Source organism: Letharia lupina (assembly GCF_014066315.1).
Source record: "Letharia lupina isolate WasteWater1 chromosome Unknown contig_24, whole genome shotgun sequence".
Taxonomy (NCBI): domain Eukaryota; kingdom Fungi; phylum Ascomycota; class Lecanoromycetes; order Lecanorales; family Parmeliaceae; genus Letharia; species Letharia lupina.
Genome location: NW_023502993.1, coordinates 205483 through 226327, shown reverse-complemented (window position 1 = coordinate 226327; position 20845 = coordinate 205483). Strand labels below are relative to the sequence as shown.

The 20845-nt window shown below is 50.4% G+C and overlaps 10 protein-coding genes across 10 annotated transcripts; 4 read left to right on the top strand and 6 right to left on the bottom strand.

Annotated features, from left to right (window-relative positions):
* Nucleotides 1–973: 973 nt before the first annotated feature.
* HO133_006296 (uncharacterized protein) lies at nucleotides 974–1978 on the top strand (the record flags this gene model as incomplete). Its single annotated transcript, XM_037297194.1, has 1 exon — nucleotides 974–1978. One exon carries the CDS (start codon nucleotides 974–976, stop codon nucleotides 1976–1978), a length of 1005 nt encoding a protein of 334 aa, XP_037147319.1.
* Nucleotides 1979–2486: 508 nt separating this feature from the next.
* Nucleotides 2487–3094, bottom strand: HO133_006295 (uncharacterized protein; the record flags this gene model as incomplete). The annotated part of the gene is made up of 2 exons (XM_037297193.1): nucleotides 2487–2799; nucleotides 2886–3094. The coding sequence occupies 2 exons, from the start codon at nucleotides 3092–3094 to the stop codon at nucleotides 2487–2489; spliced, it is 522 nt and encodes a 173-aa protein (XP_037147318.1).
* A 994-nt stretch (nucleotides 3095–4088) lies between these two features.
* HO133_006294 (uncharacterized protein) lies at nucleotides 4089–5333 on the top strand (the record flags this gene model as incomplete). Its single annotated transcript, XM_037297192.1, has 1 exon — nucleotides 4089–5333. The coding sequence occupies one exon, from the start codon at nucleotides 4089–4091 to the stop codon at nucleotides 5331–5333; it is 1245 nt and encodes a 414-aa protein (XP_037147317.1).
* A 285-nt stretch (nucleotides 5334–5618) lies between these two features.
* On the bottom strand, nucleotides 5619–9147 carry HO133_006293 (uncharacterized protein; the record flags this gene model as incomplete). The annotated part of the gene is made up of 9 exons (XM_037297191.1): nucleotides 5619–5761; nucleotides 5931–6061; nucleotides 6409–6672; nucleotides 7016–7064; nucleotides 7120–7205; nucleotides 7486–7780; nucleotides 7844–8498; nucleotides 8552–8973; nucleotides 9021–9147. The coding sequence occupies 9 exons, from the start codon at nucleotides 9145–9147 to the stop codon at nucleotides 5619–5621; spliced, it is 2172 nt and encodes a 723-aa protein (XP_037147316.1).
* Nucleotides 9148–9534: 387 nt separating this feature from the next.
* Nucleotides 9535–11340, top strand: HO133_006292 (uncharacterized protein; the record flags this gene model as incomplete). The annotated part of the gene is made up of 5 exons (XM_037297190.1): nucleotides 9535–9608; nucleotides 9771–10037; nucleotides 10091–10112; nucleotides 10190–10658; nucleotides 10718–11340. The coding sequence occupies 5 exons, from the start codon at nucleotides 9535–9537 to the stop codon at nucleotides 11338–11340; spliced, it is 1455 nt and encodes a 484-aa protein (XP_037147315.1).
* Nucleotides 11341–11763: 423 nt separating this feature from the next.
* HO133_006291 (uncharacterized protein) lies at nucleotides 11764–12418 on the bottom strand (the record flags this gene model as incomplete). Its single annotated transcript, XM_037297189.1, has 2 exons — nucleotides 11764–12208; nucleotides 12291–12418. The coding sequence occupies 2 exons, from the start codon at nucleotides 12416–12418 to the stop codon at nucleotides 11764–11766; spliced, it is 573 nt and encodes a 190-aa protein (XP_037147314.1).
* Nucleotides 12419–13074: 656 nt separating this feature from the next.
* HO133_006290 (uncharacterized protein) lies at nucleotides 13075–13759 on the bottom strand (the record flags this gene model as incomplete). Its single annotated transcript, XM_037297188.1, has 2 exons — nucleotides 13075–13316; nucleotides 13642–13759. 2 exons carry the CDS (start codon nucleotides 13757–13759, stop codon nucleotides 13075–13077), a joined length of 360 nt encoding a protein of 119 aa, XP_037147313.1.
* A 485-nt stretch (nucleotides 13760–14244) lies between these two features.
* Nucleotides 14245–15381, bottom strand: HO133_006289 (uncharacterized protein; the record flags this gene model as incomplete). Its single annotated transcript, XM_037297187.1, has 1 exon — nucleotides 14245–15381. The coding sequence occupies one exon, from the start codon at nucleotides 15379–15381 to the stop codon at nucleotides 14245–14247; it is 1137 nt and encodes a 378-aa protein (XP_037147312.1).
* A 1625-nt stretch (nucleotides 15382–17006) lies between these two features.
* On the top strand, nucleotides 17007–18614 carry HO133_006288 (uncharacterized protein; the record flags this gene model as incomplete). The annotated part of the gene is made up of 1 exon (XM_037297186.1): nucleotides 17007–18614. One exon carries the CDS (start codon nucleotides 17007–17009, stop codon nucleotides 18612–18614), a length of 1608 nt encoding a protein of 535 aa, XP_037147311.1.
* A 439-nt stretch (nucleotides 18615–19053) lies between these two features.
* HO133_006287 (uncharacterized protein) lies at nucleotides 19054–19704 on the bottom strand (the record flags this gene model as incomplete). The annotated part of the gene is made up of 1 exon (XM_037297185.1): nucleotides 19054–19704. One exon carries the CDS (start codon nucleotides 19702–19704, stop codon nucleotides 19054–19056), a length of 651 nt encoding a protein of 216 aa, XP_037147310.1.
* Nucleotides 19705–20845: the final 1141 nt, after the last annotated feature.

Sequence of the window (20845 nt, the reverse complement as noted above, 5' to 3'; positions counted from 1 at the left end):
GAACTTTAAGACTCCAAAGATTATTTGATACACTGTGCCGAGTAATACAAATGGGGCAATCACAATGAAAGTCTATGTCAAGCAAATTCTGGAGGTAGAGGTTAAGAAATGGGTTGAAAGAGGGGATAGATTCCTACTAAAAACAGGACGGTGCCTCAGGTCACGGGGTTCCGGGGGAGATCTGGCCAAAAAGAACAACATTGTGGCCAAGTGATTTCGGAAAATGGAGGTGGAAGTCTTCTACAATTGTCATAATGCCCCGAATCTCGCCCCTATTGAGAATTGCTGGCAAGGGCCAAAACAGTATACTAGCAAGCGACCACATTAAGACGAAGACTCGCTGAAGGAGCTTCTACAAGAAGGATGAGATACTAATAGTCAAGAGTTCATTAACAAGCAGATAGATTCTATACCCCAAAGACTACGAGATATACAGGCCCTAAGGGGACGATTAACAGCATGGTAGTTAAGCTTAGACATGGCAATTGGGCTTACTATTAAGCGATTTTTGTATAGCTTCATTTTCTAGAAGCTTCTGATAGCTATTCAAACTATTCTCCCTAAATTGTAATACAAAATCATGTGTAATGGTCCCGAGATTTGGTGGTTGATTTTCCCCCACATTGAATTCCATTTTTGGCTTGGCGAGTGAGGCTAGAGTGTTGCACATATGCGTACTAACAGCGAACTAGAAGTAATTACTTGTATAATTATCGTTAACGAAATGCTGTCTACGCGTAAATTCGCCTTATCTTCTGAGGTTCTCTTTAATTCCTATCTCCGCCGGTCGGTGCACTTGATTCCTAAGTCCGCCAACATAGGATGTCATTTTGATATTTAAGCCCATGTATTACTTTGCGTCAGGACTTTTTACTACAACTCGTTCCAAAACGACAGCCAGACGTGCAATTTTTGGCTGGCCTATGCCCCTATCTTTCATCTGACATTCTGGCAAAGCAAGCATCATACAGGCATGGCGTTTCCATACCCGCTCATTGCACTCGAAGAGCATTGGCTCGCTCAATCTGTCCGAGACTTTTACGTCGCCAACAATGCTAAGCACCCCAATGACGAGAATGGTCTGGTAGGGATGGTAACTCCCGCTCTCATGGAACTCGGGGAGACACGACTGAAGGCCATGGACGAGAGCGGCGTGTCTTTACAGATCGTCAGCCACGCACCGAATTCCCTTGCTTTAGACCTTGCAACGTGCGCGAAGGTGAACAATGAGCTGAGTGATCTCATGGAAGCTCGACCTGGTCGATTCAGAGGATTTGCGACACTTCCGATGGCAGATCCCGAGGCTGCAAGCAGAGAGCTCCGCCGCTGCGTGGAGGATTTGGGGTTCGTCGGTACTTTGATTGACAGCAATTGCGAGGGGCGGTTTTACGACAATCCCTTCTTCTGGCCGGTGTTTGAGGCAGCTGCGGAGCATGACGTACCAGTGTACCTCCATCCGGCGCCTAACCCTCAAACAAAGCCGTTGCTATACAACGGCAACTATCCGGACGCCGTCGCGGAATCATTGAGCGAGTATGGCTGGGGCTGGCATAACGAGACGGCGGTACATTTCTTGCGGCTGTTTGCGGCGGGACTGTTCGACCGCTATCCTACCTTCAAGATCGTCCTAGGGCATCTTGGGGAGATGTTGCCTTTCCAACTCGACCGCATCGAGGCCATCACCATGCGACAATGGCCACATCTAGGTCTCAAGCTCAATAGGAATCTGCGCCAGGTTTGGGACGAGAATGTCTGGATAACGACTTCGGGCATGTTCTTCTTGGCGCCCATGGCGGCTGTGTTGAGGCAATGTAAGCCTGACCGGATCCTGTTCAGCGTTGACTATCCATTCGGTAAGAACGAAGCCGGGCTGGCGTTCTTGAAAGCTTTGAAGGCCGAGGGTATGGTCGGCGATGACGTCTTGGAAGGCATAGCATATAGGAATGCTGAGATGTTGTTAAAGGTGACCGCCAAGTAGTGATCAGACTACGAAGTCTAGATTTACAACAAATACCACCGAAATCTTAGCTAGTAATAGTAGTCACCCTGCAAAGACTCTAGTCCCGCAAATTCCAACGCTACTTTCCAGGGTTCCTCCAATTTTTGCGGGCTTTCACAATTGCGCAAAGTCTCGACGATTCAAGTCCTTCGAAGCAACAAGTCCTCCGGACCAGCAAGACCTCCCGCTCAACAAGTTCGATAGCCTGGTGGGCACGCTCTTTTGGAGGTTTCCATCAAGTACTCCAATTGACTTTATTTCAAGTATTTGTTGAACCAATGAATTGCTTGCTTGGTTGCAGCATGGTAGCCACCCATATTCGGAGTACCAGGAGTTGCTCGTACACAAAATCCGTGTATACAATCTTTATGGACGACAAATCCGTAGTGATTCTCCTCTGCAGGACCGACCTTCGCACGCACTGCAGCCCCAACTTCTTGCGAACTTTCTGGGTGAATCTCATATCCAGCTGCGCAACAGCACGACTCTAAGGCACTTTGGCCGCAATCGCGTCAACTATCATATCAGGTGTCTTGAGCTGGCTGGGATGGCCGTTGAACTGAGCATCGATCAACGGTTCGCTACCGCCTTCGGTGGCCTTCTCCGTGCACGAGTTGGTACTTCCATACCCTCCCCAGCAGAATCCAGCAACACCCAGTTTTTCGCCTGGTGCTAGGTCTGCGTGCATGGCACGGGCGTACATCAAGACTTCGGGGTATGCTTTGGGGGCGGCACCGAAGGTGGAGAAGGAAATGATGACTGGACCAGTTTGGAAGGAGCACCAGAGTCTGGTGAAGAAACTGCCGCCGGGTGTTAAGAATGTCTCCACTGCGTCCATGGTGGATGGTTCTGCACCGCCTTGCCAGAGCAGGCCGGGAATGAGTACTTTGCACCCGGTGCCACAGCTGCGTAGCGGCCGGCGAGGAGTTTGTTGTTGACGAGTTTCAAGCCGAAAGCATCTGGAAGGTATAGAATGGCTGATTTAGCATTGGCGTCGCCAGTAACGTACGTCTTCCAACCGTAGAGAGTCTCGAATTGACCTATTGCTTCGGCATGATCGTGGACGGGAACCTTGAAGCAATCTGGGCAAGACATGGTGACTGCAGGTTGGAAAAGCTTTGTCTCTGTATGGGGGAAGAAGAAGAATTAATTCTGTTTGACAATGGCTTGTCGTTATAGAGTTGAACCTCTGTATTGCCGTCGCTAATAGGCCCCTGTCCATCGGATTTGACATCTTCGTTGCCGTGATGAAGAAAGTCCGTCTATGGGTCAGGGTAATGAGTGACTCGAATGCGAAACACAATGCTAAGGCGAAGAAACGCTAGCCATATGTCAGCACTACCTTACCTTAGCTGTAGAGTACCGGAGATCCCGCCGTCCTCCCTCCGCGTGGTACTGGGGGGCCGGAGGCTCCATCCAAAGCTGCCACTGCTCCATTTTCCCCCAGGATGTACCAATATTGAGCTTCCAATCTTTAACATTTTTGTCTTATTCTCCAGGCCTATACCCATATTCGTCACTCTTTTGAGTGTAAAATCACATTGAAAATGTCACTCCCCCGAGTAGGCTTCTTTGTCACCTGTAATCAGCTCGAATCATTCAGACTAGCGTGACTCTCACCCGCGTTGCGCGCAATAAAGCGGCGATCACTCTAGAGCCAATAGGGGATGATATTGGGGTACTACAGTATTTCGTTTGTCTTCACTGAGCGCAGATCTCTGCAGCGTCTCCTTGAAGTTCCTTTGCTTCTCCATCATCTACGGAAATCTACTAGGAGATATTGGTGGCATCGACTTCGCAATGGGCTCCTCCATGGAGTCCGTTCTTAGTCTCTGATCATTGTCGTCTCCTCAATGTCATCTTCTCGCTGGCGCGGACTCCTCGCGGACTGTTGTCAAAAGTCCGGCCTGGACTACGGGAACTGAACTTGCCAGCACTAGTACGTGATAAAAGGTAGGTTCTATCTCCATTGTCCAGTATCAACTTTCTTATACTTAAATCAACATCACTATCTCTGCTATCTACTCCAAACAATCAAAGAAAGTAGCTCCCAATCAATTCTGCTTTACTCAAAGATCCTGCTCAAGCCATGGCCTCCTCCTCATCAACAACAACAACAACAACTACCACCCTACGTATCGCCATTGTCGGTGCTGGTCCTGGCGGCCTTGTCCTCGCCCGTCTCCTTCACCTCGCCAGCATTCCATTCGTGCTCTATGAGGCCGAGCCATCGCGCAACAGCAGAGAGCAGGGTGGTTCTCTCGATTTGCACGAAGAGTCCGGACAACTCGCACTCCAAGCAGCTGGTCTCTATTCAGAGTGGAAGGAAATCGCCCGCAGCGAAGGCGAAGACATGCGCGTGGCCGACAAACACGGAAAGCTATTCATGGAAGAGGTCGATATAGAAGGGCGCAATAGGCCGGAAGTGGATCGTATACAGCTGCGCGGATTGCTGCTCGATTCGTTGCCCGAGGGTGCGATACAGTGGGGGCATAAAGTGCGCTCGATATCCCCAAGCAGCAATGGCAACGGCAAGCATGAGATCCATCTCCGAACCACTTCTAACACCCGGACGGAAATTTTCGATCTTGTGGTCGGCGCAGATGGCGCCTGGTCCAAAGTCCGCCCCCTCCTCTCAGATACCAAACCTCACTATTCTACAATCTCCTGCCTCGACACGCGCATTCGCTCCGTCGACACCCTGCATCCTGCCATCTCAAAGCTTGTGGGTCAGGGAGTCTATCTCGCATTCTCGGACAAGAAAGGCTTGGTGGGGCAGCGCAATGGCGACGGCTCGATCCGCACATACATCATGTTGCAGAAGCCCGAGACGTGGTTGAAAGATGTGGGTGTGGATTGGTCCGATGCGATCGCAACCAAGAAGTATATGCTGGAAGAGGAGTACAAGGATTGGGATGATGAGTTGAAAAGTCTAATCACTCACGCGAACCCGGACATCGTGGCCCGCCCTTTCTACATGCTCCCCACCGACTTCTCGTGGACCTCGAGACAGGGTCTCACTTTGCTGGGCGATGCGGCGCACCTGATGACCCCATTCGCAGGCGAAGGGGTCAATCTGGCCATGGTCGACGCTTTGGATCTGAGCAAAGCGATTGTCAAAGCTAGCGCAGAAGACGAGAAGACGGAGCTCTTTGACGCGATCAAGCACTTTGAGACAACCATGCTAGAGAGGAGCCACGAGAAGATGGAAGAGACGTGGCGGAACTTGGAATTGTTTTTCAAGCCGGATGCGCCGAGGGAATTCGTGCAGGCTTTTGAGGAAATGATGGCGGCGCATGGTCCGCCGCCTGAGGTGCCCAAGGGTTATTCTTAGGAAAGCAGATGTATGGGTGTTGGCGGAGATAGGCGACGGGCAGGATATGGAGGATAGAAATGATGGCTTTGTGGATGAAGTTGTAAATAGACGGGAAGGTCTGTGTAGAAATTGTTTATCATTGATAAGACTGGAACAATCGAATATCATTAATCATAAGAGTCAACGTTTCCGATCAACATCTCCAACTCATTATTCCCATCCTAAACAGTTACGTGCGAAATGACATCACCAAGCACCCTTTATCAATAACGTCCCCTACCCCATCAACGAAGCCCTCTGTCCTTACAACATTTCATAGCTCCCCTCCACATCAACAATCTTCTGCACAGCCTTCTTATACCCGTCCCTGGCCTCAAGTCTGTCAACATACGCACACAGCTTCGGATGCTCTTTCTCCGTGAAGAGTCCCTTAGACTTCGCAGCCGCTAGATCGATACCCCGGAATTAGCACCGCTTCATAATAACAACAATGATAAGAACAGAATTGCTGGCTCTTGAAACGTATCCCTATACAGCACAGACCCTCCCAGCCACATCGATCCAAGCATCCAATCCAGGAAAAGAAAACCCGCGCCGACCGCGCCCCCTACGTACCGAGCGGGAAACTCATCATGATGTCCGCACCCGTCAGGTCGGCCCCGCAGAGGAACTCCCCCTCGTCGGGCGAAGTCGCGAGCTGGCTTTCGAGGAAGTCGAATTGGGCCTTCAGGTTCGGGGTCAGGAACCTGGACTCGATGCCGCCGGTGATCAGGAGGGCGAGCGGGCGGATGAAGAAGGGGGAGGAGGTCTTGATGGCTGGAGAGGGGTTTTCGGAGTCAGTGTGCGTGCGTAGCCGTGAGTGGATGAGTTGGGGCCGGGGGGAGGGAGGGGGAGGATGGATGGATGGATGGATGGATGGAAGGAAGGAAGGATAGACCCACTGATCAACAACATCGCAATCAACAAAAACGGCATCAGGCTCCCCTCGGCAAAATGCATAAAATACCGATACCGCACCCACGACTCCGTCTCCCCGCCCACCTCCCCCACCCCTTCCCCTTCCTTCTTCCCGCCGCCGCCGCCGCCCGCGTACCGCTCCGGCGCGAGCCAGGGCCCGAAGTGGTCGATGAGGTATTCGACGATGAAGCCGGATTCCGCGAGGACCAGCGGCTTCTTCGTCGGGGTCGCGTCGTCGTCGGCGGACTCGACGCTCACGAGGGGGGATTTCCCCAGCGGGTGCACGGACCGCAGCTCCGGGGGCGCGAGCATGTTTTGGCGCTTGTAGGTCTTGAGGGCGTAGGTGAGGTGGAGCTCTTCGAGGAGCCAGAGGATGCGTTGGGAGCGGGATTTTTCGAGCCTAGGGGGGTTCGGGGGTTGTGAGTTTGGAGGGGGTTGTGGTGGGGGTTATGATGATGGGGATGAGGGGTGAAGTGGAAGATGAGTGGAAGGGTCGAAGGGATTTTCGATGAGCTCTAGAGTGTATGTTTGTTTTTTAAGAAAGAGGAATTGGGAGCAGGAATGCTAGGACGGGTGGGACTCGATAGGTGAATGAAGGGGAAAAGGGTTGCGGGCAAGCGAAATGTATTCGTGATCTTGACAAAAGGAGAAAAAGCAGAGAAATAAGCTCAGGAGTAAGTACTGGACCGCTCTTCATATTGGGACAAACTAGATGTTGCAAATAGAAATCCCGAACTGCTCACCAGTACAGCGTGATTTTGGCCTTCTGCTCTGGTTTCATCGCTTCCTGATCTTTGCCTCTTGTGACTGGTGCCATCATGTAATACACAACTTATTGATTGTTTACTTAGAGAATACGTAAAGTGGAAGCGGAGAGATGCAGTGCGCTTGACGTAGCTCTTATAGTCTAGCGTATGGCCATCTGGACCTCGGCTGTTTGGTGACCTCCTGTTTAGGCGTAGCCAATCACACTTCGTCCGCCCTGTGGGGAGCTGCGGCTTCCTCTTTAGCCATAGCCATCATGGCTAGCCTTATGTGGTTAGCTTTCGTGGCTAGGAAAATTGATCATCTTTACACACCACGAAAGTGAACCCTTTCAGCGTCAGCTCGGAACGGAAAATATCTCTTCTGGAAGCTGAATGACATGAAGAAACATTCTTCCTTGAGGGAATCAAAGCGATTCGCTCGCCCAGACAACATGCGTCTTTCTTACGCTACCCTCTCGACTACGCCGCTCTTCCTTTCCCTCAATTGACGTTTCGCCCTCCCGATAAGACCTAGAATTGGTATGAAAGCCAAGACGCTTCCAAGGATAGCAAACAACAGAAATGTGAATTGGTATCCAATGGTATCGCACAGATCCACAGCATAGAAGGCGAAAGTGAAGCCGAAGGTCTGGCGGATAAAGTTGAATAGCTGAGCGACGTCGTTGCTCTGTTCGCGGTGGCAGTCTGTTGCGTAGGTGTAGCAGGTCGTGGTGATGACTTGGAGGCCAAAAGCCGCGATGCCTGCGGGAGATTAGCCTTGAAGATGGGTGAAAGCTCAAAGGGTGGCTTGAAGGTGCGGCTTACCCATTCCCATGAGCGGTCCCACCCACGATGTCTTGTCCTGCATTGTAAACCCATAGATCAACAAACCGGCAGGCACGAGAATCTCCCCATGCCATATCGCCTGCAAGCGGATCTCTGGCTGAAAACGGACAGTCTTCCTCATCTTCGCTTTGACGATCGAGTCGAGGACCAGTCCCGCAGCAAGCTCTCCCAATGACCCGCCAATGGTCAACGCACCTCCGTAGCCGAGCCCGATCTGGAGAGTATCCCATTTGAACTCTTTGCTGAAGATACTCGCAACAGTGACGGCGGGCAGGATGGACGCAAAACCGTATTGCGTCGCATAGTAGAGGGCCGGATAGACGACGCGGGATTTCCCTGCCAATCTGAATACGGGGAGAACGAAGTGGTTCCAACGGAGGGGAGTATCTGGTGTTCGGTCTCGGATTTTGAGGCCGTCGAGGAAGGCTATCTTACTGTACTTCGGTTTGGGATGATGTTGTTGTGACTCTGCCTCGGGTCGAACATAGAGCGTTTCTGGTAGACAGAATAGAACGATGAAAAACATGACACCGTCACAGATCGCACCAAACTTGAAGCACCATCTCCAACCGAGATATTGGCCTATAGGGCCACCCAGTAGGGGAGCGATGTGAGATCCGTTGACAGTAGTGACCTAGACATATCTCAGCGGGCAAGAATTTTCAGGCTACAGCGGTGTTCCCTCACAGTAAAGACTCCCATTGCTCTGCCTCGCTGATGGACGAAAAACATATCCACAACGACAGCAGGCCCCAGCGCAAAAACGGCAGGAAACAAACCATTGAGAACTCGAGCAGCAATGAGTTGGTTGAACGTTTTTGCATAAGCGGAACCGAGTATAGAAACGAAGGCTAAGAGCGTAGTTCCTAAAAGCACGGGTCGCCGACCGTATTTGTTCGACAGTGGCACCCAGAGAAATGGCGCGACTCCGGCTAGAGCTATGCAGACTGTAGTTTGGTAGCTAGCTCTGATGGTGCTGATGTGGAGTTCTTTGGCCATGGGAACATAGGCTGGGTTGATCATGGCTGTATTGATTCCGCCTAGGGAAGATAGAAGCGAGACTTGGATGAGTACCAGAATTTTGAGTGCCATTGGCCAGTTCAAGGGATCTGGTTCTCGTTTCAGCAACTCAATCTCCCTTGAGGGAGCTATTTACCTTTTGGATCATTGCTTGGGGCTGGCAGTAGATGCTGGCCGGCCAGGTCTTCAGGATTTTCGTTGGACGCGGCTGGGTACGCTTCTATCTGGTGCGAGACCGGCGCCGCATCTTTCTCGTAGCCCATATTTGCAACTTATCTGCAGTGCGTCCAAAATCAGTAGTATATGGCTGATGGGGCAAAATGTAGGAGTCCGAACCAAACATGATGGCGCAGCGACCTCGAGATATGAGAGCCCCATGCTGGTGTGCATTCACTTGGCACTTGTTGCCTACAACGGTATCTTTTGCGGGAACCTAATGCTGCACTTAGTGCTGCACGAAGTTGAAGCAGGCAGGATGCATGGTGACGAAGGAGGAATAAATTGATTGGCTTTCAGCGGGATGTGGCGCTCGGAGTCGGGCCGAAGGTTTCCTTTCCACTGCATAGACCTGCTCACTCTTTCTCTTCTTCAACGTCTTCAAGAACACGCAAATCCGCATAAACACAGTTGTTGTAATTAGCAATAGCATCATGCCGGGTGATATGGATTCGAGAGGAATGCTGGCCGTGTTCATGCAGCCAGATTCATCCCTCGATGAGGACGAGTACGCTCCAACCTTGACCGTAGCAGGAATGCATAATTTACACCATCAGGTTTCATGAGTGGTATAACAACGAGCAGTAGGTCTCGAATTGGATAGTTGCGGGGTGCATCGTCTCGCTGAATAGCCAAGTGGCCCCATGAGGTTGCAAGTACCGTGCATCAGTACAGGCGCCAGATACCGAGAAACAGACGGCGTAACCACAGCCTGGTTAGCCTTTTACGACCTTACGAGTATTTCCATACTCTCAGATTCGTCTTACAGGGCATTGCGTGACAATCGCTCAGAGAAAGAGGTCAGAGTGCTTAGTGGTATACCCACCAGAGAGAGGAAAGCCGGAGAGTTGATTTCCACGAAAGGCGGCTTCTCGGAAGATGCTTCTGTGCTAGTCTGGGTTGAGATGAGTTTAAAAGACATGGCTGATGAAGAAGAGTAAGGCAGCCTTTTCTTAGCTGGTGTTAATGCAACTGGCTCATCTCAGTCAGGCTGCATAGATGGTATGAGGAGGTAAGTTGCATCTGCGTCATGGACATAGATGATTCTACCCTATTCTTTTGAGCTACTAAACATTCTCGTGTCTCTAGGAACACATAAAACTTCTCTCAAAAGTCCCCGGTTGGAGAAGAAGTCGACGTTACCGCTTGGTTGATATGGATACCCATGTACCCATAAATAAATTCCTTGCAGTGCACGACTACACTCTAGAGAACGGTCTTGATGATAGTCCTGAGATACAAAATGCAAGATCGACACCATGGAGGACCAAGATTTTCTCCTTGTTGAGCTCGCATACTCGACGGAAGACGCTTGAGCGTTGCTACAGATTTGGCGCGGCACCGAGAGATCTTCTGCATCTCCCGAGTGCGGAGAAGGTTGTCGACACATATATACCACATGATGGTTATCGCCTTCACTATCGCCTCGAAGGATCCGTAGATGATTCAAGCCCTGTCTTGATCTTCTGCAATGGTCTGAACTGTGACCTGCACATGTGGGATGCAGCCATAGCGCCTCTGAAGCAGCGTTTCCCCAACTTTCGCTTTCTTAGATACGGTAGGCTCTTACCATTCTTCCATTTCCTCAGTCGTGAATAGCTGACGTGGACATTTTAGACACCCGTGGTTATCGTTTCGAGGGATGTGACAAACCGTTGACGCTCGACGTCGTCACATCAGATATCAAAGCTCTTTTGGAAGCCTTACTCATACAGAAAGCACATGCACTCATTGGCGTCAGTATGGGGGGAATTACCACTGTTGCATTTGCCAGCCGATATCCAGATCGCTTGGAGAAATTCATAGCATGTGATTTCGCCGTTTGTTCCGACAAGGCGAATGAGGCCGCCTGGGATCAACGCATCCAATTCGCCAAGGATCATGGCATGGAGGCTCTTGGTAAGCAGTGTGTAGAGCGGTGGTTCACTCCAAAGAGCCGAGGCTCTCCAGAGTGGAAGAAGGCCATCTCCATGGTAGCTGCCGCGTCTGCCAAGGGAATGGAAAGCTCTGCAAAAATTCTCTACAACTATGACGAGACGGAGAACCTGAAGGGTATCAGGCTGCCGGGCCTTTTTGTTGTGGGTGCCAAGGACGGTAAGTGCAGCGAAGTCATGAAGGGATTTGTCGCAGCGAATGCAACAAATGCAGTGTTCCGGGAGGTTGAAGGTGCGGGACATTTGCCGATGATTGAGAACGTTGGTGGCTTTGTTGACTGTGTCGAAGAATTCTTGAGGGTATGAACGTTGGCATTCGAAAAACTAGGTTTGCTGGTCAGAGAAGATCGACTGCGTCGATAATTCGATGCAATCCTGTTGGCTTTTCCTAAGTCGTGATTCTTCCCTTGTGAGTAGAAGGATCTTGCTGTACAAGCATCCCTTTCGGTGTCTCTATGGAACACTCCATATCACCCAGGGCCGCTGCAGCTTGTTCCTTGACGCACAGACGTCGGTCGGCTCACTGCTTTGTACCATAATCCACTAGCCAATCGCAGTAAAAGTGTCCTCCAAACCTCGCACTTGAGGCCGCCACGCAGATTCCCTCAGCTTACATGATCTTTCGAGCAGAGCGCTGGAGTCGACTCAGAAGAAGTAAGTCTTCCCTTACCGCCCTCTAGCTTCCTCTCAAACCTTCATCTCACACAGCCACTCTTGAGCCTCCACATCTCACGACTCCTGCTTCGCCAACCGACTCCTCAGCTCCAAATAAACACTATCACACCACCCCAAATGCGTCTCGAACGTCCTATCCTCCCTCCCCGTCTCCACAAACCCAAACCGCCTCAGGATCCCCATACTCCCCTCATTCCTCGGATCCACATCCGCCACCACCCCCTCTACGCCTCTCTTCCAAAACACCCCGTTGGGGCCCAACAGCGCGGTGAGAGCTTCGGCCATGTACCCTTCGCCCCAGACATCGCGGTGGAGCAGAAACCCGATTTCGGAATTCGAGAGGCTCCAGATGCCGGCTTTGCCGATCACCTTGCCGCGAGGTGGGTCTGCATCCGGATCCGTCGGGGATGACGGTGAGACGAGGACGAGGACGAAGTCGAGCGAGCCGTTTGCGGGAGAGGCTAGCATTCCGTGGAGGTAGGTCGCGGTCTGTAGTAGACTGGTGTGGGGGGCACAGGACCTGCGGACTGTCTTAGTTGGGCAAGGGCTGCTTGGCTCGTGGGTGTTGGAGATGTAGGTACCAGTATCTCATGACATCTTCGTCACTGAATAATTCGTGAAGAGGAATGAGGTCGCTTTCTTGCGCTGCTCGGAGGAGGAGCCGTCGTGTTCTGATCGCGCTGTCGTTCCGGGGAATAGGAGATATCATGGCTCTCTATCTATCTCTTCGGATTTTTGGCTTTCTGTCAAGTGTAGTAGCCATGGAAAACGTTCATTTGGCAGTGGTGTCGTTTAAGTTAGGTAGCATTGAGCAGTTTAAATCTCGCACGTCACGTTTATGTCAGATGCGTGACTCATACGGAGATTGCACAATCCTTTCGCATCTTTGCTTACGAAAATGGGACTGGCGGTCAGTTTGTCAGTGTGCTTGCTGAGGATTTTCTCCGTATGTACCTTATCTATGGTTGATTGGCTCGGTATAGTACTTCGGAGCACAAACTTGCAGATCTTGCTTTAGCTTCCGGCGTACAGCGAACAAGAGTTGCGCCCGACTTTGCTGGACAAGGCTATCGTGGCGCAAATCGAGTTTCGGGATGGCTTCGAGTGCAATCTATTAAGGCACTGGGTGAGCGATGTCGTGGCTTTGTGAAATAGTTGTAATGCCTCAATTGCTATCTACGTACGCGCGCATGTGGTACGACGAGACGAGCAAAAAGTTGTGCCCGTCGCTCCAGTGTCTGTTAGGTCAGTGCCTTGACTGGAGTATCACCCCATCACTGTAATGCTGAAGAAGACTTGCGTAGGTGCGTGCCATGTTGCAGCCATCTCATCGCACAGCAAGACTTCGAGGCCATCGTAGACCGCTTAATCAACGTCCTCCTTCTTGATACGTAGAGCAATTTTCTTCTCAAACTCATCGCCATCTTCTGCCCTAGATTCTATAACATCATCAAACTCATTATCTCCAACCTCAACCTCAGCGTCACCAGAAATCATGACATTGCTCTTAGCGTTCTTCTTGCCGGGAGTGCGAGCCTTGGTCACGCGACCGGTGAGCACTTTCTGGCTTTTGGCGGAAGTCTTGCGGATAGAAGAGGAGTCGGAGCCTTTGCGGTCAGAAGCCTCGTTTTTTTTTTTTATTTTTTTTTTTTTTTTTTTTTTAAAAAAAAAAAAAAAAATTAAATTTTTTTTTCCCCCCCCCCCCCCCCCCCCCCCCCCCCCCCCCCCCCCCCCCCCCCTTTTTTCCCAACGGCCCCCTTTTTTCCCCCCCGCGGGCGCTTTGTTCCCTTCTTTAGGAAAAAGCCCCTTTTTAGCCGCCTTCTTGCGCAGACGACTGAGACGGTTGGAGATGGCCATCGCGTTGACGGCACCGCCTGTGGTGAGATTGGTGTGCGAGAGACTGTGGGGGATGTGAAGCATAGTAAAGCTCACCGAAAGCTGCGGCGACTTTCTCGCAGTTGGGATATATGTTTTCGACGACGAGGATGGTGAGCATTAATTTTGCGTCATTTTCAGGGGTCCAGTCGATTAATTTTTGGCCTTTAGGCATTTTCAAAAGAGAGGTTGATGGGTGTTCTTGGTGATTAAACGGTTATAGATGAGGTGGATGGGTTGTTGAGATGGAAAGCGTAGGATGTTGAACTTTAGGATCGTGGAAGAGCGAAGGAGGATGGTGAAGAGTGAAATTTGTAAGCTAGCGGCGTGAGGTGAGGAATGGCTTTCTTAAAGGTTTAGAAGTGCGGATGGATTGATTATCAGAATGAAAAGTTTTGGTTGTGAGATGAAGGGATTTATCAAGGACTGATCTCTACATGGATTCACTGGCAGCTGCTAGTTATCACTGCTATTGTCAAATGCCTGTTGAGTCACATAGCGTCTGCTTATTGGAGAACTTCTCATATTCGACCTCTGCCAATAGTCGTGATCCTCTTAATAAAAATTGTCTGTATTATTAATATGAAGCGAGCATAGGAAGTAACAAATGACAATTCGCGGACTCTAATTTTCTATCGATCATGCCCTCAGCCACAGTTCCTACAAGTATAGAAATGGCCAGTTCAAAGCTGGTAAGGCGCCAAGAACCCTTTCGAGGTTGCCAATACCCATGGTCTCAGTTGTCTCGGGTTCAATGAGGTTGTTGCGTCGAGGAAAGATGTAAGCGTAAGCTTCGCGAAGAAGACGCTCACTCACGCCGTGTATACGCGCAACGTCGCTATACGAGATCTCGGCGCCCATAAGATGACAAGCCATGAACGTGCATACGGCTCCCCGGAGCTGTTCAGAGCGATCAGCCAGTTCTGACTCGTCGTCCATTGTATTGAGAATCTGCTCCGCAAGATCTTCGACGATTTCAGAAAGATCCTCATCTCCTCCTACTGCTGCACAAAGCTGCTCACGGATCTCCGCGAGATCTCCTAATTCACGTTCGCTGATTTCGTCTTCTCTGTCGTTTTCTTCTTCTTCGCTGCTGGCGATACTGTCTTCGGGATTGGGAGAAGGCAAGAATGCTAGAATACCCTCCATGTGAAGTCTAGCAAGGCCAGGGAGAAGATCCGATTCAATGAGTTCCATTCGGTTGGGGTAGATGTGACGATATGTAGAGCGAATATGTTCTTCGCCTACCCGCGTTCTATGTGTCATGTCTGGAAGAAGGATATCGACCGAACCAGCCCCAAAGCCTGGATTTAAGAGAAGCCACGCAATGAAGACGCTTACGGCGGCTTTGCACTCTGGTGAGTGAAAGTGTCCCCGGAGCATTCGCGATAAAGGGTGAGTGATTGACTGAGCCATCGAACTCACTTCGCTGGCAAGGTTAAGCTCCTCGCAGAGCCAGTCGCAAATCTCAAGCGTAACCCTTTCATCGGGACCTCCCATCCTCCGAGTATTTGCGGACGGTCGGTCGTTTATGATTCCATACTCGAGATACGGCCGCGGTTGCGCAGGGAAAAAGGTTGCCCGGCAAGCAGGGCAGCTGTTGTTATCTCGAAGCCATGTCGCAATGCAGATGGTTCCCACTAGATGGCTGCATGGTAGGCGGACTTGAACTTCGATAGCGCCGGTAGATGAGTTGAGCGTTCCATATGATTCAAGACACACCATGCAGGTTTCCTGCTCGTCGACTTTTACGGTGTTTTCCATCCGAAGAAGTTGGTCGAGAAATTCCTGGGCCATTGCAAGAGATTGAGAGTGGATGTTTGAAATTCGTGGAGATGGGATGTCGCAATGGGTATGATAAGGTTGAGAGATGCTCGATCGAAGAAGCGACTATATACAATAGAACGCTGGATCAAGAGCCCTTTGATGTATTGGAGATCGCATTAAATCTTGACCTTTGTGTTGGGGTAGCATGCACAAAGAGAATGCATTGTGCAGTCTTTGAACATAGTTTTGTGTCATACCTTGACCGAGGAACGGATGCGATACAAAGGCTTGTGTCAGTACTGGTGGTGTAGATTGGGAATACGCCAAGCGTGAACGGAATTATTAGATAGGATTAAATTACACCCTCAATGGTTGGCATAACATGTCAACCTCGAAGATGAAACTGCAGCGGGATGAAGCTGAGTGGACTGTATGAAAGATACAATATGAACGATGGTCCATTTCGAAGGAAGCATAGCTCTTGGTCCGCCGCAGTCAGCCCTGCATCACGCCTCAGTGTACAGTTGTAGCGCAGTGTTGTTGTGCGTTCCCTCAGTGTTGAGCAGAACATGATGTCGGTTCCCCATCATCAAAATCTCCTCGGCCGCTAAAAACAAGTTTGAGACCAAGCAGTGTCTCCCTAGTCATTCCGCCATCAATAAACGGCTTATATACCAAAGTAAGGTCTGCTACCCACGACCGACTCGTCGCTTGCATACTGAACCTTTGTGACTTGAAAATAATGGAGGCGCTCAAAGGTGAGCAAACCTAATTCTGGCACCACACCGAGCGCGAGTCCTACGGCGCACAAAGCTGCGCTCGCCCATTGGCCCTCCACCATATCCAGAAGAACAAAAAAAGGTCCCACTGCGGCTCCTAGTGCGTCCGCTATTCCTTCACCGATGAGATAAGTCGCAATTATTACACCAGCGGCTCGGCCCATGGTGATTTCTGCTGTTTCTACCAGCCCCGTGAACTGGATTTTGGTTATATGCATGACATGCTCGGCAGATTTGTTCTCATACAAGGAATGTTGACAACAAAGACCGAAGCAAGTTTTGAGGCCAAGACAGTGAGAAAACTGTTTCGAGTGAACAAAACAGGCTTACGATGATGAAGAGAAATCGCTCAATATCGGGAGTATCAGGTGTGGAAGTGAAATTCATTACTGTGGCTAGTGTACAACATCATTGCTCCAAGAGGGCGAAGATGGAACGAGTGGATATTTTCCTGCACTGGTAAATTGGTAGGAATGTCGAGATCTCTGTTTCGCGGTCGATGTACGGAGTATTGATCGAACAAGCTGCTTGGTTAGTTGTTCAGAATTTCATATTCGTAGATTAGAGGAGATGGGAAGATTCTCATATGCTACAAAATGAACTCGTCAAGCTCTTTGGATTACGAACGCTAACAATGAGATAGGCCGTGTTAAGATGATCCGAAGGAACAAAGCGGCTCACACATTCGAAGTAAGCACAACACCATTCTCCAGCCACAGAGACCGTCTTTGTGATGTATCCCTCGAGCAGGTGCTACCTTATGTTTTCCTTTCATATCGTCTTGATTCGAAGTTTCCAGCATCACCCGCATCCCACATCTTTCAACTTCAGCAAACTCGGAAAAGAAATCCACAACCCTCAACCTCAAATTTCACTATGGCGGAAGCCTTTCTCGACGCACTGCTTCAGACCGCCAATAGCGTACAGTCAGACGATCGGAATTGCGTTATATGTCTTCAAGAGACTGGAATGATGAGTCGAGAAACAGGTCTCATCGAACTCCAACTACGTCTGCCATGTAATCACGTTGTCGGCTCAGGCTGCATTTCCATCTGGCTCAAAGAAAACAATTCTTGCCCCCTTTGTCGGCAGATGTTCTTTCCCGCACAGCCGCGCCCATATCTCGAGCATGCCATCGTGGAAGGTAGAGAAGATCGCCACTCTGATGGAGACCAAGAAGATGGCGACCAAGATGACGAAGAGGGTCGCCTGGAAATCTTGAAGAATCTTTGCGAATACTACTGCCCTCAGCTTCGCCTGGACGAACGGATCAGTGATCTCGCCACGATCATAAGCCATCATGTCTCACGTCTAGTCGTTATAACCCCCTTGGATCTTGACGTCCCAATCCCATTCGTCCATCCATACTGTAAAAATAGCATAGTCGCGTTGGGCATCTATATAACCTCGTGTATTTCAGGCCATCCCAGGTCTCCCAGGGAGATTTGTGGGGTGAGAGATGTCGACGGTGATCTCATTCGAGAGGCTTATGACATCCACGGGGACTTCATTCGAGAGCTTTACAGCGCCATCTACGGGAGAAGGGAGGAACTCATCAATGACGCTATCCTTCAGCTGTTAGAGGATCCCGCTATACTGGTTTGGCCTTTAAGCGGCCATGAGATGTCTGACGACCAAATCCAGAGCAGCCGAGACGTGCTCGCAATGAAAAAGCTTTGCGCGAAGTATTGTGACCGACTCCGGGTGAGCTTCCCAGTCGACGAACTATCACAGCACATCGCAGCCAACTTGATCCATACAGGCTTCGAGTTGCTAAGCTATCCGCAATCCTCGAGGTACATATCGCAATCGGAGGTTGCTGCTGTGAGCTTATACATCGCGTCTCATCTTGCCGGTCAGCCCGTTTCTCGAAGAGCAATCCAGAGCCTGATGGGGGCGGAGTATGCGGACATCCGGTCCACTTACAGAGTTGTTCGCGACGAGTGCGATCAGCTCGTCGGTGAATCTTTCCGCGAAGATCTCGGTGTACACTTGAGTTGGGAGACCCTCGAGACCGACGTCCGTGAGGAGAGTGATGACGGCAGAGATGGAGACCATGAAGATGACGACGCGATGGAAGAAGACGAGAGTAATGACGGCGAAAGGGCTACAGACACCGGTGACGCCGCTGTGAGCTCTCGTATACAAGGGGTACAGGGTCTCTGCAATGACCACTGCAATCGACTTTCGCTCACCGATGACCGAATCAAAATTCTAGCCCTGGGACTCGCCGAACGATTCACTCCTCTCATGATTCCCCCCCACTGTTGCCCGGAGAGCATTGCTGCAACTTGCACTTACATTGCATGTTGGTACTGGGGCCAAGATACTACTTACGAGGGTCTTGAAGCGGTAGCGGACGTGAGTGCTGACGCAATACTCGGTTCCACGGATCATTTGTTGTCCAACACACTCGTTGAGGGCGGGGTCAGTCTGGACGGTATCATTGAGTCGCTAGTGGTATCTGATCCTCGGATGAGGTAAAGATGTGGTTACTAAGTGGTGATGGGTGTGTGTATCGAATGAGTGCAAGGTGACTTCAGCGCTGCCTTTTCTATCTTACTCATCAAGTTTTCTTTTGGGAAATCTTCACAAGAGCGACAGCATGACGATAATAAACCTCATGGAAATATGAACGTGAGTTAAGAAAATGCAGTCCCGTTAATTGTAATTGATCACTTTCGCGAGGACAAACTTTCAATGCGTCTGTTTCTCGTGTTTGTATTATGATTTTAGAAATCACAACGCGCACTGGATCGAGGTTATGGGCCTCCAAGACAGCAGCTATAAATGTGTATTTCTCTTCGTACAGTATCACTGTTTAAAAGGTGTGGTTCTCTTCATATCATTGCAACAGTAGTATTCAGCGCCTTCTTGGATAAAGTTCTGCCGTTGGCTTCTCAGTGGGCTACCGTCCAGGCTTTCAAGAATCTTGAATATTGAGCGCCTCAAGAGTGATCGCGCCATCATCAATAGTAGCATTGAACGTGCCCAGCTCCGGTCTCGGTCCTTGTTCAAGCCCTTCACGATTCACGCTCGGCACTGTAGGCGGACAAACAACTTGTCCCTCTCTACCACACTTCACCTTGTTACCCGAAACGAAGTCAATCTTGAACACCCCTTTCTCGACCGGATCGCCACTCTCTGCAATCGCGACACTCCCGCAGGCAAAGCAGCCGTAGTTTCGCAGCTCCTCCATCTTCTGCTTGATCAAAGAGCCGTTGATTCCCGCCGCCGGCACATTTTCGCCCGCTGTGGAGGCACAAAACGCAAAGGTTCCAAGGGGAGGGAAAACGATGGTGACTGTATCGCATGCGATTTGGACGTTGGGGCCGTAGATGTCGGAGTCGGACATCGTGTAGTTGATCCAGTCTTGAAAGTAGATGTTGATGCTATTGTAACCAATATTGAATTTGGGGCACCAGAAGCTACCGCGGCAACTCGTTTCTGTGACATTGAGAGTGCCGATGTGAGGTTGTCCAACAAGACCTAGAGAAGACGATGCCGCTCCATGTAATATCTGTGTTGCGAGAAAAATACTGGCGGCCACCTGCGAGAGAGTTGTGCCCAGCATGGTGTGTGTCAGTGTAGGATGTTTTGGTCAGATATCAGCAAGCAATGCATTATGGGAATCCGATGCCTTTTTGTGGTCAATCCTGAAAGCAGCAAAGGTCACAAGGCTGCAGTTTAGAGCCATTGCAGACTCCTCAGAAGCGCCTTCCAAGCGGTCGCATCTACCACGGCGATTCGAAGGCCATGGCAAAGCTCGCGCGTAGAGCTTTTCCGCTTGACAGCTAAACGGGCGAATCTCCCACGAGGGAACAGATTGCCAAGCCTTGGCGCGTCTGATGAACAGGAAGATTGATTGTTGGTGTGGCCGTCTTGCGCTGTACGGATTTAGATCATAGAGTAGTTGGGTGAGTCTGAAAATGAAGAATGTTGCATGCACTTACGAATGTCTCACTTGTAACCCTGCTGCTTGGAACATCCATTTCGTCGCAGGTCTCAGGTGACAGTTGCGATTTCCAGAATTAGTCGCCGAAGTGCAAGGAAGTGCTAAGACATGGCAATTGGAAGCGGCCGTGAGAAGCTGGACCGACCTCCTTCGAGATCTTCCAGGTCTTACACCAAAAGCCTGGTTGCTTTGGGCTTTATGTCCCGTTGAGCATGACTCGTGCGCTTGTATCTGTTTCAGGTGCGCAAGTCACACTGCTTGGTCCCGCGCAAGGATTTGCTTCGTGCCTGCAGCCTGCAAGCCTTGAACTGAGACAAGAGGACTGCGTCATTTAGTCTGAACATCTTACAATCCCGCCGTCTCCGGGTTGACCACCTTAACGTTGATGCCGGAGGGTCCCAGCAGGTTGTCATTGCTGTGGCCGTGGGGGCCCCTCGATCTGACCCTTTCGGCTACAACATATGGTGGGGGCGCAGCGTGAATCGAAGGTAACTCAAGCAGCTCGACTTCCCGCGCAATGTTCTTGCCGATGTTTCAATCCGAGACTTTTGATGTCAGTACGGCATGTCTACTACCCGTTGTGCTAGCGAAGATATTGGTGTAAGATGCTGATTGGTCGCAGGAAAGCTGCTAACGTAATCAAGTGCGCTGGCATGGACTTGGCGACACAGTCAATGAGATTCTATGTATCTGGCAAGGTGGACAGGTCGACAGTGAAAGCGGTCTCAAACTTCCTGTCCGTGAGAGAAATAAGCAGTTC